The 15267-nt window shown below is 39.5% G+C and overlaps 3 protein-coding genes across 3 annotated transcripts in view; 1 reads left to right on the top strand and 2 right to left on the bottom strand.

Moving 5' to 3' along the window:
- The window catches only part of LOC119549000 (leucine-rich repeats and immunoglobulin-like domains protein 1), a 93359-nt gene extending 91466 nt beyond the window's left edge, over nucleotides 1-1893 (bottom strand). Inside the window, exon 1 of the mRNA XM_037856607.1 lies at nucleotides 1278-1893. The gene's annotated coding sequence lies outside the window, so the exon portion shown is untranslated. The remainder of the gene's footprint in view (nucleotides 1-1277) is intronic.
- A 5802-nt stretch (nucleotides 1894-7695) lies between these two features.
- On the top strand, nucleotides 7696-9605 carry LOC119550708. The gene has a single exon (XM_037859587.1). The coding sequence runs from the start codon at nucleotides 7770-7772 to the stop codon at nucleotides 9588-9590; it is 1821 nt and encodes a 606-aa protein (XP_037715515.1). The 5' UTR covers nucleotides 7696-7769; the 3' UTR covers nucleotides 9591-9605.
- A 3672-nt stretch (nucleotides 9606-13277) lies between these two features.
- Nucleotides 13278-14381, bottom strand: LOC119551144 (transmembrane protease serine 9). The gene is made up of 2 exons (XM_037860335.1): nucleotides 13662-14381; nucleotides 13278-13607 (listed from the first exon to the last, which is right to left on the bottom strand). Exons 1-2 carry the CDS (start codon nucleotides 14379-14381, stop codon nucleotides 13278-13280), a joined length of 1050 nt encoding a protein of 349 aa, XP_037716263.1.
- Nucleotides 14382-15267: the final 886 nt, after the last annotated feature.

Raw genomic sequence — 15267 nt, 5'->3', positions numbered from 1 at the left:
AATTATTCTCCAAGCACTTGAACTAGATTTTCAGCCTCACATATTTTGAAGAACAATGTTCTTACTGTGGCCCGAGATTTTCGAGCGACAGCTTTGGGTTAAGGTGAGAACAGGACCTTGCCTTAGATACATTTTGATGGCAACATAAACACAATGGTAAGAAGAAAAGGTTTAAGAAAAACATTTCTGCAAAAATGAAATGGTGTAAAAAATATATTATATATGATGATTAAATTAGAAAACTAGTTTAGAAGCCAGATATTCTATCTCATTAAATATACAACCATATCTTTTTTACGAAATAAAACATGGTTTCCCCTCTTAAAATCGATGGTAAATTATTTAATTACTAAGAATATTGTATCAGGGCGCCATAAAAAATATAGGAATATTTTCTTCTTCAATGATTCTTGTATCATCCCCATTTCCATGATACCATAAACGAACTTATACCGAATGTTGTGTCTGCATCCATCATTATTCCCCAAGCCCCCGTCTCCATTTTGTTTAAACAAATGGCTTGGGGCCTCTTGAAACTGTTTCAATAATGTTCGATTTGAGATCCACTTTAAATAGACGCACGTACCGAAAGGCAAACAAAGCCAGCAACTAGAAATTACTGTTAACAACTGCAGCAATAATATTTGTACATGCGTTGCATTTTCACGCCGCATAATTAGACAGCCGGGAAAGCCTTACAACTGCCGCCAACTTCAATTTAAATTCAATGCAGCCAGGCGGTGCAACACCAACATTCAAATTAATTAGATGCCAGCCGCAGTTAACGAAAAAGTGCCTTTGTATACTTATGCAAATCAACATTGCAGGGTTGGGTTCTCTCGGAAAGATGGTATCCGAAAAACCGAAACGTCAAACATGGCTGGCATTCTGAAAACGCCGTTCTGACCCACTTCAAATTGACCATAAAGGTAAGGAAGTGAGGGGGAGGGGCAGGAAAACTGCTGGAAAAACCGCCAGTCTATTGACACTTTCAATGGTTCTTATGGAACTGGTAATTAATTTTATTTTTTCGTGAGCCATTTGCTGCTTTTTATTCAGGAAATATCAGTAATGGTAATTTATTCAAACACTCAAAACAAAATAATAAGTCTCATATTTACTATGGAGTTTCAGCTATCCAACTACTATTCTTAAACATTTTAGAATACTTCCCAATTGTATTCCCATTTGGAAATTGCACTCTACTACTAGAAAAGTGGATCTTTAATTGCACCATATTCAACCCCCATCAAATATAGGTTTTTCCACCGACTCACCTCTTTACAGATGAACACTTGCAACACAGATATTTCCAACTTTTCAGCACGGACCTTTGAATTATGTCAAGGAATTTATTTCAGGCTCAATTAATCCTTTATGATGATTGCTTAATTTGCAGTGAGTGCGCACTTTGCAACCGTCTTTGTAATTATACCGATGCGGTGTGTAATATTAATTGAAAATTCCTCAATTTGCACGCTTGACAAAGCGTTAAAAAGTGGGGATGAGCCCCCGGCTGCTTCCTCTTCTTCACTTATTGAATTCTAACGCACTTTGGTCACACTTTCAGACAGCTTTTAATATAATTGCTGGAATTTCCTTGGGCGGGGGTGCGAAAGTCGCTGTCAACGGCTATCAATCAAGACAATTACACGCACACAAAGGGCCAATAAAATCTTTAAAGCTGCGTTCTCTGTTTGCATTTACATGGGTAACTTTGTTCACTTTTGTTTGCACTCTTAATTGTGTTTTATGGCCCAAACGAAACTTTTAACTTCCGCTTTTGAAGCCAGCACGCGCACTTCCAATTGGCCAGCGAACTTTACGTAAATTCGTATCTCGGCGAGCGCAGATACTCTGTTATCCGTGAGGTGAGCCGCGTGAGAACCGCCTTCGTCGAACGAATTTTTGAAACTAAACGCCTGCTTTCAAGAAGCGAACAAACGAACCAACCACTTCTCTTCAAATTCGAATAAATTCTGGAATTAACAGCAGACCCGTTAACATTTACCGGTTATGGGTGCTATTCGTATGGCAAGTGAGCGGGTGGCCCTGTAGTTCCTATAGCTCCAGAGCTGTTTAAATCGGTTAACAGCGTGCTAACATATCCCGCTCTCTGGCGTTCGGTTGAAATCGGGTTTATGGTGCGATTTCTCGCAAAGTAGCATGCGATAAATGCTGCAGAACAATAACAAAAGCCGGTGCATGGGAATTTGTCTCCTTTCTAAAGAAATTTAATCCATATTTCAACAGAATTTGGTTTTCCAGGTATATAAATTAAGATATAACATTATTAAATTTTCTTTTAGATTTTAAGTTGAATTCCTAAGAATAGGTCAGCTTTACTCACACCTAATTATTATTCCCATAAGGAACTATTTAATCCAAATTTTTAACAAATTAATGTAAGAGAAATATAATATATTAAACATACAAAATTTTAAGCATCTTCTATTATTATATTTAAAATCCTTTAACTTCTTGCACTAAATTCTCACTTGATACACGAAGTCTTGCTATAAAAATCCCTTTATCTGGTTTGGCTGCTTTTTATAGCAAACTTCTCGCTCTCTGCATTTCCGACTCTCTTTTTGTCTTCGTTTGGCCATCACAGCTGTTTTTTGTTTATTTCAATAAATTCTCTCGCATTGTCTGATAAGCACGTGGATTTTTTCCCGATCCAACAGAATTTATAAAGCGGCCACAGGTAGCAGGCAAATTAACAGGGAATGTTAAGTGTTCTGATAAGACAACTGTCAACAGAAAATATTGTTTCGATTTTATGACAACCAAATATTTTATTAAAATTATGATTAATATGTCAGTGAGTTAAATAAAAGCCTTAACATTTATATATTACAATATATTCATATATCTTACAATTATTTTTCCCAAGTTAATTAGACATCGTAGCTTAATTAAGTATCATCCAATTAGCTAAATAAATACAACTTGCCACGCCTTGTTACCCAAAAGAAATGGCTCGCAGAATCGCTGAAATCATCCGCACAATCAATTAAAAATTTAAAAACTCACAAACTAATAAGTAGGCGCCACTGACGCTTAGAAAATATTAGATATTATGGGGTGGAAAAACATGTTTATGATATGGCAGGGGCAAAGTATCTGCCGACTCCCCATATTTGCTAAATCAGCAAATGTGTCACCCAAGGAAAAGTAGGGTGGGCAAAAAATGCACGGGAATTCTGCTTGATGTAGAATGAAACGCATTAATTTGGCTCGTTATGATTATTGCCACGCCAGGCCACGCCCCCTCCAGGACGCCCCTGGTTTGAGGCTGAAGGAGAAGTAAATACACAGAAAAAAGTGGGTTATTTTATACTTTATATAATACATTTTTGTCTTCAAATTATTATTTTAAATTCCTAAAAAAATATATTTTTGTTTATTTTATGTATTGTTGTATCATTTCTTATCTTTATCTTTTTCCATATTGTCTAGTTTTGTTTTTTCTTTGGTTGAACATTACAAGAATGTATACATTTGCTACTTTTAATGTAGGCGTTGCTAATAAATATATACATTTTTCTTATTCTGAAGTATAATATTGTATTTTACTCTTATATTATTATATAAATGTAATGAATATTGTTATAAATTCATAAGTGATATATAAGTTATTATGTCATTCAGCATAAGTACACTTTTTTAGGTGTAGGTTTCAAGTAGACCATATGGAAATGCCCTGAGTAATATGTTTGTCTGACTCTGCACAGACCAAACTCTGACCCTCATTCAGCGCCCCTGCCCCTCGCCTCCCCCCTCGGTGAGCCCCTGGAAAGGGGGTTCGAGCAGGGGAACCACCGCCAAAGGCGCACGTTAAGCGAATCGTGCACACGCCCCATGACGATGATTAATTACCTTTTTGGCTGCTCCGCTCGGTGTTGTCTCGAATGTATCTTTGTATCTTGTATCTTGTGCACATTTCACTTATGCACGCCTCACGCTCCGAAGGTCGGGGGGCTGTGGGGGGTTTTGGGGGGAGGTCCTCCTCTCGGGGGGAGGAACTTCGCTTTTGGGGGTTCGTTTGTCGCTGATGAAGTTGTATTATTTATCGTAAAATGATTTTTCGCACTTTCTGCATGTCTTCGGCTGTCTCTCCTACGTCTTTTTCTTACAGGAAGGAGTGTAAAAGGAACGAGGAGTACAAGAAGAAGATATAACTAGGGAAACGGATGCTATAACTTAAGTGGGACTTAAAATATTACTTGAGCAAGATGGTTCTCCATTACTAAATTTAAAATTTAAATTTATTTTTGATAAGTACTATTATTTGGTTCTTAAAAAATGTAAGTTCTCCCATACTCCAATTCTATAATAAAACACTCCACCACAACCTCTAAAAATTTACGAACCGTACCGACCACAAATAAACTCTAAGCCCAATGATCTAAACAGACCCACTTTAGATATACTTTTAACGACCATAACTTCATGGAGTAATTTTGGCTGGGCCAGCTCATAACTCTAGATTGCATTATCTTCCATGGGATCGGAATATTTAAGAGACACATGTGTTGCACCCCTACTTTCGGCACTCCCGACTCCTTTGGAACCGAAGTGAGGACATATCATGTTGCCCTATCCGAGGACTGCAAATCGATTGAGGACCCCAGAGAAGGAGTTTCGGGGCAGGGGGCTTGGGTGTTTCACAGAAATTCGAAACCGCGCAAAGTCAATGAACCAAAACAAACGAAAACAAAAGGGGCCACCACCAAGATGGAAAGGAAAACAAATACAATAGGAAAGGCAACAAAAAACACAAAATGCACAACAATTTGACATCTGTTTCAACAATTTCGTAGAGCGAAAAAGGAGTAAAAAATTGAGGATGAAAGGATGTCGCGTAGATTGACTTGTACTGCAGACAAAAGCAGCCCGAAACTTCAACTTCAACTTCAACTTGGGATCCCATTGAAGACACCTTCTACTTGAAAAAAGCAAAACGAAATTCCCCCGAGTTCGTGTGACAAATGTCAAGGGTTAATGAGATCCCTTTTCCAGTACTGTTCGGAAATGGAGTTGTGTTAATTATCATCAGCGAACGGGAGTTTAAACGCTTCATTAGACAAAGCATTGCAACAGAGGACAAAGAACCACGGGGAACGTATCTACAGATACGAGGGTGAAAGCGATACCAGAAGGGAAATGAGTTTAAACATATTTAGTGAAAAATTTGTGGACAACGAAAATATCAAATTACCAAAACCGGGAGTTGCCTTCTAGTCTTAACGGGAATGGGTTTTTAGAGCACAAGCGATTGAGGGTCAACAAAAAACGGGGGGAGTATTAGGCATTCAATTAGTCACTTCAAGCATGGGTGAGAGATTGTAGATAAAGCTGGGAGATATTTTATAAAGATACGTTTTCAGTTGAACTGATTTCGTTCTAGGAAACTTAATACAATGTCTTTTGGTATTATATATCATTTTGTTTTTAGTAAACTACCTAAGAACTATCTTTATATTTCTTTTTCCTTAACCCATTTCACATTCATCTTTCCCTATAGCGATTCCCAGAAATCCTTTGCCTAATGAACTAAATTGTAAACTCTTTAAATATGTTTAATTATGGTGCTTCCCAAGAAACAGATCAGTCAGATCATTAATATGCATTGTGTTTTGAGAAATGATTTTTCTGCATGCTATATGGCAAAGTGATATTTTAGCCGCTAATTGTCAAATTCCCCGGCACTTTGGCCCTTAATATGCAGTTCCTAAAATTATGGAAAATATATTCATTTATTTTAATTAGCCTGAGCTTAAGGCGAAGAAAAGAAGAGCAGTCAAACAAGTTCAATGGGACCCCAAGGCCTGCCTTTTGGCATGTGGAATGATTGATGGATTGAAACTCCATTGTCTCCACGTGAGTCATTCAAAAACGAAAATCTTATAGAGAGTATCACTTGCTGCAGTGACTCACTTCCGAAGAAGAAATGTAATCGAACTGGAAATCGGGATCGTAAAAATGCAATTACTAGGGAAGGGCCGGAAAACAGCTGGAAAATTCAGGGGTTGAAGGTCGAGCTCAGCCTTCTTCTTATTTTATTGCTTGGAAAACAAAGGCCTGAAAGGAAAACCCCTAGAGTAGCGCCCCATAAACAATAAAGTTCATAATCTACGAACACTTGACACGCATTAAACAAAAACAAAACTAAATTGTGGTGGCGGCATCTTTACATTTATTTTGAATAAAAATATTCCTTAGACGCCAGAAATTAAGCCGATCGTCGGCTATCATTTGCCCAGATAAGGAATGCAATCCCAAACCCCATCCCGAAATACAAAACTGAAACCGATACTTGTGTAGTTTTTTATGAATTCATGTGGGGCTTCCGTCACACGACTAACTCAAATCATAAAAAGTACAACAAAGAAAACTTTTTTCGTTCCGCCGAAAAAATAGGAAGCTATGAAAAAGTAGTGGAGGTTTCATTGTCAAAATCACGTGCGTGCTGGGGTTCGGTTTTTTTCGAAGCTGGACTTGTAAATTTATTCGTCATACACAGCCGTCGTTCTTGTTATGCAGCTTTTCATGGACTGCCCTATGTTTTTCCGAAGGAAATTACTACTTTGTCATCAAATTTGGGCTTGCAAAATAACAAGTCGCGTAATAAAAGAACAATAAAATAGGCGGAAATACTCGCAAAAATAAATGTTTAATCAAATACATTTTTATAGTCGAGAGCAGAGGTATTAAATTAATTTATGCAGCTGTAAATAAAGTGAAGTGAACGACTGAATTTTAATAACTGCCACTCTTAGATGTTTTTCCCAATAAATATGAGCATTGAAAAAGCAAAAGAGTATTAAAATTCTCTCATGCTTGAAGTCATTGTCCACCTTTCCATTTTAATTTACCTCTGGTGACACGTAAAATTATTGTATAAAAGCCTTGATAGTCGGAATTTTTACGCCTCCACCAAAAATAATTGAAAAGCAATAAAACAAGAGGTCACATTTCCCAGTTCGTTGATCCAAATAACGTACATCAGTCAGAATAATTTGGGGAGTGTGCAATGGACGCCTCATGATTAAAGGATGTTTATTAAATATTCATATAAATGTCGATTTAAAGCTACTGCTATCCCTCTTTCTCATTGACTGGCTATAGACCAGTTGAGTGTCAATGTTGGCGGCTTTTTTGTTGTCTCTGCTCCGGTCTGCATTATTATCGATATAGCCCATGAATCCCCAATTGAAAGGCTTCCCTTACTTCCTTTTTGAACTTTGCCGCCCTTAGAAATAAAGGGGTGGCTCAAAAAACGGGGGTTTTGGGGGTATAAATAACAATAGATTTATTGCAAACAATACATGGAATGCATTCAAATAGAATGAAACCGGCTTTGTTTCGGGTTTGTTCTGTCCTTTGACTAAAGCTGAATTTACGTAGCTTTAAAATACAATCTTTATTTATATATATTCTTTTTGCAATGTTGTAAGAACTTAAAATAACATTTTGTAAACCAACGAATTTAAATTTAAAAAAAAATTTAATGTGGCTGCTTCGAATAATCGATAAAAGTTTGCAGCAACTCTTAACGGAGTTCCCCTTTGTCTCCAAAACTTTTCAACACTCTGTTTGAAAGGAAAAGAACTCAAATTTTCTAACATAGCGATAGAACGACAACTCTATTTTGATCTCACTCCGTTGGTTGTCAGTCTAAATATTTTTCCGGCTTGCTCGTTTGTCCGAAAAATCCACTACGCTCTGAAAAATAGTAATAAATCTGTATATAAGAAGGGACAATGTCGAGGAACCGAACCAACCTGCGCCGTCAGCAGAACGCGAATGAAAGTGAGGGCGAAACAGCTGACGAAGATGGCTTAGCGGCAACAAGTCTGGAAAATAGGGAACCAGGGTCTCCTCGGGAAGACCCACAGTTTCTGGATTTTCTGGACCAAGCAGAAGTTCCGGAGGAGGGGAGTCCACCTGAAGAATTCGCTGAAAGTCCGGTGCGAGAGGAAAAGCCCCTTCGACTGGCAGCAAAAACTAATTCTACCTCTAATTCCAACAACAATCAAGAGGTCGTGGAGAATCATCGGAGGATCTACCGCCAGTTGGGAATCCATGTTCCCGAACCGCAGCCCAATCATCCGCTAATGGGCTATCGCTTTATCCTGAAACTTTTCCTGGCCACGGATAGTAACGCTGTGGATTTCCTCAGCTGGTCGGGAAAGGGAACCCAATTGGAACTCAATTATATGGGCTTGCAGGAGCACTTATCCAGTGGTCGCTCCATTTTCCATTGCCGGAATACCTTGCAGTTCACGGCTCTTCTTTTGGGCCACGGATTCGAACGAGTTTGGTTAGGAGAGGACTTAAAATCTTTGGATGTTAAAGCTTCCATCAAGCTACTCTATCGGAATCCCAATTTCGTCAGGGGTCAGCTGGAAAAGTTGGAGAAAATAGAGGACCACCACCCAAATCCCGATAAGAAGGAGCCACAATTCCCACCTCTGCATCTCCCGAACTACGCCCACATTGCCAGGATGATCCGACGGGGAGATCTCTGCTCCACTTCCTATACATGTCGCTCGCCCCTGCAGACAGCTCGTTGTTCTTTCCAAACCCTACTCAACTATCAGGCGGATTTGGGTGTCCTGAAGGAACGCAATAGCAACGATGTGTTCAATCAACAGATTATGACGCAACTGAATGTGAAAAGGGGCCGTAATACCAGTGATTCCCTGCTAGATCCTGCGCCCAGTAAAGCCTACCAGGCGAAATTCGTCAAGCCCCACGAGTCGGTTATAAATATAGGCATCGGCCAAGCCCCCGATTATGCTGGTTACTACGGCAAGGTGGAACTATCCAAGGTCAACGAATTCTTCGCAGAGTATCTACCCCGTTATGGCAGTAAAATCACTGGCTACAAAGATATAGTGATGGATGCCACCAACAAGTCGATTGGCTTCCAACAGAATCTGCCCATTGGCATGAATTATTCGGACGACGAAGACGATGTCCTGCCACCACTTTCCTCGGGACTGGATTTGGATTTCATGCCATCCACCTCGGCGGCGGGAAAATCGAAATCTTCTGCTCGCAAGGCGGCTGTGGAGGACTCCGACTTGGAGCAGGCTATGCAGGAACTGTGTGGTTCCAATCTCAACGAGGATGACGATGATGTGCCACAGACCAGCAGCAGTAGCAAGTTAAAAGCGAAATCCAAGCCAAAGGCCAAAGCCAAGCCCACAAAACGCCTGGCCAAACTCCTGGAATCCAGTTGCAGCGAAAGCGAAGAATTCAAAGCGGTTGAAGAGAAGAAACCCAGGAAACCAAAGAAGATCAAACTGAAGACAGAGGAAGACAGTGCCTCGTATGTTGTGAAGATCGAAGAGGATTCCGAGACGCAAGAAGGAGGAGACGAAATCGAGGAAACGACGGATGAAAAGATAAAGGATCTGCAATACGATGAATACGACGACGATGATGACGAGGAGGACGACTTTGGTGGCGAGGACGATGACGACTATGTTGACAAGTATGTACAATATAGGACCGCTCCAGAGCCGCCGAAAAGACGACGTTATGATCTTCGCAACTCCAAGCGAAGCTCTCCATAAGAAGTCTATAATACAACTTAACGCAAATAGGAATTAAAAAATTTAGTTAAATCAATTTTAGGCTAAATCTAAAGAAGGATTGCAAGAAAAGTTTGCATCTCTTTCCTCAGAATTATTAAACGTTAATTAATCCCTTAAAAAAGTGGTTTATTTGTGGAGGAAAGGTAACTTACTTACACTTTGATACTAAATAGATCAATATACTTACATACCCCTACCTTAATCTATTTTAAAATAAGAACTTATGGAAAATTTTTCCTGGTGCCATTTAAGTCTTAAAACTAGATATTTTTTACCGTGCCCCATTTCTCATCTCCACCGACCATTCACCTCGGCCATATCTTTTGTTTACTCACCTAAGGTCCCACTCCTTTAACCATCTTCCATTCCGTATATCTAAACCTTCCATTATAATAACTTTTGTTGGCCTCTTCGAAGGCAATAAGTTCGGACATATGGGCAATTAAACCGCCTATCGCCCTTTGATCTCTCACGCCCTCAGTGCCCCATTACCGGGCCAATCAAAAGTGTAATATCATCTGGAAATATCTTACCAATTCGAACCGAAAGCACCCACAGACTGGCACAAAAACAGAAACAGAATCGGAAAACACAAGAAAGAGCCAGACAGGGGCACAATCAGTGGGATGTTTACAAGTTTTATGAGCCACCAAATAACAAGATGAACAACAGGCAACCGAAAACGAAACCAGAACCAAAAGCGAAACCTAAACGATACTTGATTTCGAAGGGATTCGGATTTGGATTCGGATTCGCTTTTGGTTTGGGACACTCGAACATTCGCGTTTGCGACTTTTTTCATATAACTCAGCGTGAGCCGAGACACGATTTTATCGTCTTTAATTTGCTTTTTATTTGATATCATATTTCAAGACAGCCGGACGGCAGGCAAAGCTGTTCAGGGAGTGAGCCTCAACTCCCAGAACTTTTAAGCGATGAAAACAAAAGCCGGTATCCTCTTATTTGCCCCACTCCCCCCAAACAAAATCCCACCGAAGGAGATTTTTCGGTTGGCAAAAGAGGGAACCTTGAGTCAAGACGTCATAATGTCATAAAAATGTCACATACTTTTAATAACTTTATGACAGCTACAAAATCATAAACAAAATGCTCTGACAGCAGCACACGAAATGAGAGAAGCCGAGGGATTCGTATTCTGCGGTTGAGTTCTTTTGGGAGTCGAGTCGTCATAATGAGATGTGTCATGTTTTGCCTTCTGAGAAATGTTTCTTGTCCTCCATTTCGGTGGCTTTGGCCATGATTGCCCATCGAGGAGCCCTATGGTTGGGAGAATGGGCCCAATGACCGGCTGCTTGCCCCCCAAGAGTCTCAATTATAAATATGACAGCCTGATTATTAAATTTGATGTTTAAATGATGATCTGGGCAGAAGGGATATTCGATATTAGGTGGGGTTTATGGCTTGTGATTTCGGAAATACATATGTAAAGTGGGCTCTTGGAAGATAAAAATATCATTGCATTAAAATAATAATATGAACTTGAAGACTACAAGAAATCATGACAATAAGAGGTTAATAAATATAAAATACCCTTAAAAAAATATTCCTAAGCAGATCACTTTAAAAGTAAATAAAGAACATTAGTTTTCAGGACCTCTTTTTTTTACTATAAGAATCCCTCAGATATATTTAGAACTTATGTACTGAAACAACCCCTCAGATAAATCTAAAAAACATTTAAAGTAAATTCCCAAAACTATGTTTTTAGATTTCAGAGATACAACGACTAGGTTTATAATGCCATCACCCATTTCTGCTGTACACAATGTTTACAGAACTCCAAATTCCTTGAATAATTTTACTAAAATTAAAAATATTCAAATTTTTTTTTCACACGCACCTCTTTTTATACAATCCATACTCACACGCAGAAACACACCTTTTTGGCCCAAACTCCGCAATCTCAGCCTTAGTTTCAACACATAAATTCGCCCTGCGACAAAGCGCGCAAGTATTAAATTATGGAAGCAGGAGTAAAGTCGGGACTTTTGCTGCATTATAATGAAGTCGGTTTTGGATGGAGGGGGGACAGAGAAAGGCCCCGAATGCAGAGTTATTAAATGCCAAGTTATTTGTCGTTTAGCTGGAAATCCAGGCAGGTCGGCAGTACTTTAACTTCTGAGGCACACAAACTTTTTTGAGACTGCTTTATGGGTTTGAGTAGGAAATCTTTACGAGTTTCTGGTGGGGAGACAAATTTATTGGCAAGGCATTAATGTTTTCTTTACTGTTCTCCTCTTCTCTTGTATTTTTCCCGTTTTCTGTCTGACTTTAATATGAAGTCGTAAAGATTTTTAATGATTCCAAGCGATGGTAAAACTATTTACATATGTATCTTTATGCTTTATGGGGCCAACACGAAAAGATCTCTCGTTAAGGTTTGGCAATTTGTCTTGTGATGGGAAAATGCCAATCGGAATGAGGTGTTGAGTGCGGGTTATGTGGTTATAGACAAGAGGAATCGTAAATAGGTGGGAAATGCAATTTTCAAACACTTATTATCATCTCCAGTTGGCCATATCGATGGGAGGAAGATATACTTACTAATTTTTAAAAGCCCCTAAAATCGCACCCAAACTCAAAACTCTTCCCAAAGAAAAACTTACTAACCTTAACTCTCGATTACCAACAAATCGAAACTCAATTTAGCAGTTCCCCCTAGTAAATAATTTGTTGAACATTTGTTATAAACTTTGCGCTTATCTATATGCCTTTTCCGAATCCAACTTTGTAAATAAGCCATACACTGACTGCAAAACTGGCCACCAATAGCAGGGAAACTTGCTCCTGTGAGTTTGGCGTGTCCTTGGGCTTTCTTTCCATTTTTGCGAGCAGGTAGGGGGTTATTTTATGATTGCACAAATGCGAAATGCAAAATGCATAACAATCACAATTGCACAAAATATTTCGCCAGCAAATTGGGATTTATATGTATGAGATATGGCCCCGTTCCATCTGCTTGGCAAACTTTCCTTCCCAAGGAGGCAAAGGGACCGCAGTACTTAGCTTACCTTCAAGTGTTGTAACCCAGTTTCGAATTGCTTTTTTATTTGCCATTGGCCACAGTTAAGGATGTGGTTATGGATATGGATGTGCTCCCCGGGGGATGACTAAAGCGAGTCCCAAGTGGTTTATGCAACATTTGCCAGAATCTACCCGAAAAGTTGGCGCAAACTTTTGATCGATGTGCTGTATGGCTGCAATTATGTGTGCACTTTTAAAAATAAGCTAATAATTGAAAATGCCAAAATGTTTTTTAGCTTCTGTTTTTTTTACATCCATAACAAAATTTCCAAAAAGGGAAAAGTTAAGTAGGCGATAGGAGTCTCGAATTCTTAGTCGATTTAAGATCACAGATCACACAATTGAACCCTTTAATCGTAGAGAAATAAATCAGTATTGGGACCAAGGATTTTGTGACCTCCTGGATTATTCGCCATTACACAAACCATTAAATTGAAGATTATACTTAAATTCAGTTTGATTAAAAATTAATCTTTTTTATGGTCCTAATAAAACATTATAGTGCATATTTTTGCTTCATATAACAAGAACTATTTATTTTTCTAACGTTTTAATAAAATGTTTTTTAACTAATGTATTATCTAAACAATGATGTTTTTCCCAAGATCGTATAGATCGTATTCAGTAATCTTCCTCGGGATAGGGCATGCAGTGGCAGGCTCCCGGCGTATTAGATCCCAGCCAGCGGAGATATTGGTTGACCCTGGTGTAAACTCCCGGGGACTGGGGTCTGGCACATCCTACGCCCCAGGAGACGATCCCCGCCAGTTGGTATTGCCCCGGCTGCTCATCGAAGGTCGTTTGCAGGGGGCCCCCACTGTCGCCACTGCAGGCGTCCTTGCCCCCCTGCGAAATATACCCTGCACACATCATGTTATCCGTGATTTGCCCCGGCTTATAGGAAGTGGAGTTCCGGCAATCCGATTGGGGCAACACTTCAACTTGCACCTCCTGAATTTAGTTATTTTTATAGCATTATATTTGTATTATAAAACCTCTTCTCACCCGCAAAATATCCGATCCCAATCCTCCCTCCTTCTGAGCTCCCCAACCAGTGACTATGGCCAATTCGTGATCAAAACTGTAGGATTGTATGGGCAGGCAAATGGGTCTCAATCGCTGATGCTCTATATCAACCGGCTGATTGAGGCGTAGAATGGCTATATCGTTGTCGAAACTTCGGGGATTGTACAGCTCGTGCACCTTCACCCTGGAGACAAATCGCTGGACCACGATGTCTTCATTGGTATTACTACGATTGTGTTCGAGGAATCGCAGGGTGATTAGTTCTGGCGGAACTCCCTCCACACAGTGCGCTGCTGTCAGGACATATAGATCATTGATCAGAGAACCCGAGCAGTAGAAGCGATCGTATATCAGGATCACAGCCATCCAGGGATATTGATGGACTCGGGTCTCCTGACCTCCCACGATTTTGTACAGGGTATTAATCAGGCCACAGCGACACGTGACGCAGTCCCTTTCTATGGGAAAGTTGGCTACTGTAGGTCTTGAAGTCGTAGTTGTTGTGGACTTTGTGGTCCTCCTAGTTGTAGTTGAAGAGGTACTCAATGCCGGAGTAGAGGTCGTTGTTGTGGTCACAGGGGGTAAAAATATCGAGCCTAGCCACTCGAAAAATTGCCCCTGACTTGGCCGAATCCTCTTCTCGTCTAGGCCACAACACAAGCCGCAAAATAAACCGATCAAAATAAATGGAAGCTTCATCTTTCTTGGACTCTCTGCAACTAAACTGGATACTGTTATGGATCATCCATTTAAAGCAGAAAGTCTGCCTGCTAATCACGTTTTATTCTGGCTGGGCAACTTTTCATTTTGGCAACACATTTTCCAGGCTGTCGCACAAATGAATTCATGAAATGTTTGCCAGCAAAGTGTAAATGCCTCGCAGGTTAACTAACAATCAGGGTTTGAACTGACAGGATGGGGGCATATATGAAGGGTTTTCCAGGGGAGTCAGCCAGTAGGCTGCACTTTTCATTAATGCTAAATTAAAGGGATTCATGGGGTCGGAATTTAAATTAAACATGTGTAATGTGAATTCCGGGAAGCTAATATGGTGCGGAATTTTTGTTATAATATAATGGCAGCCGAGTTATTTGCCGCTTTTTGTGGAAAGTTTAATACAATTTGTTCTTTAATTAATATTATTTAATAACATTTTATTGCTGGCTTTTTTTTCTAACACACCATTCATAAAATAAACATCTTTTTAATTTGGATACATTTTTGAAAATATTACTTAAATTACTTATTAATTATAAAATATTACTTAAATATTACTAAACAATTTTAAAGATATTGATATTTCTATTTAATGTGTTTTTTGTTATATTTAAGTTTTTACTTTCCTTAATCATCACGAATCTCCATAACTGCCAACTTGAATAATTTAACTAACAACTTTTCCAACTATTTATTAAACATTATGCAAATCAGCCGCCCAATAAGCGCTCCAATCAAGACCTGACACTCCACACATTGTTGGCATCATGTCCCGCAAGTTTCCAATTTCCTCCCATTTTCCCCTGATTTTCCCGCCGATTTTCCCGCCACTTGTCATTTGCGTCTGTGTAAGCTGGCACAATAATCT

Source organism: Drosophila subpulchrella, chromosome 2R, assembly GCF_014743375.2.
Source record: "Drosophila subpulchrella strain 33 F10 #4 breed RU33 chromosome 2R, RU_Dsub_v1.1 Primary Assembly, whole genome shotgun sequence".
Taxonomy (NCBI): Eukaryota; Metazoa; Arthropoda; class Insecta; order Diptera; family Drosophilidae; genus Drosophila; species Drosophila subpulchrella.
This window is presented reverse-complemented; position numbering and strand designations above follow the sequence as displayed.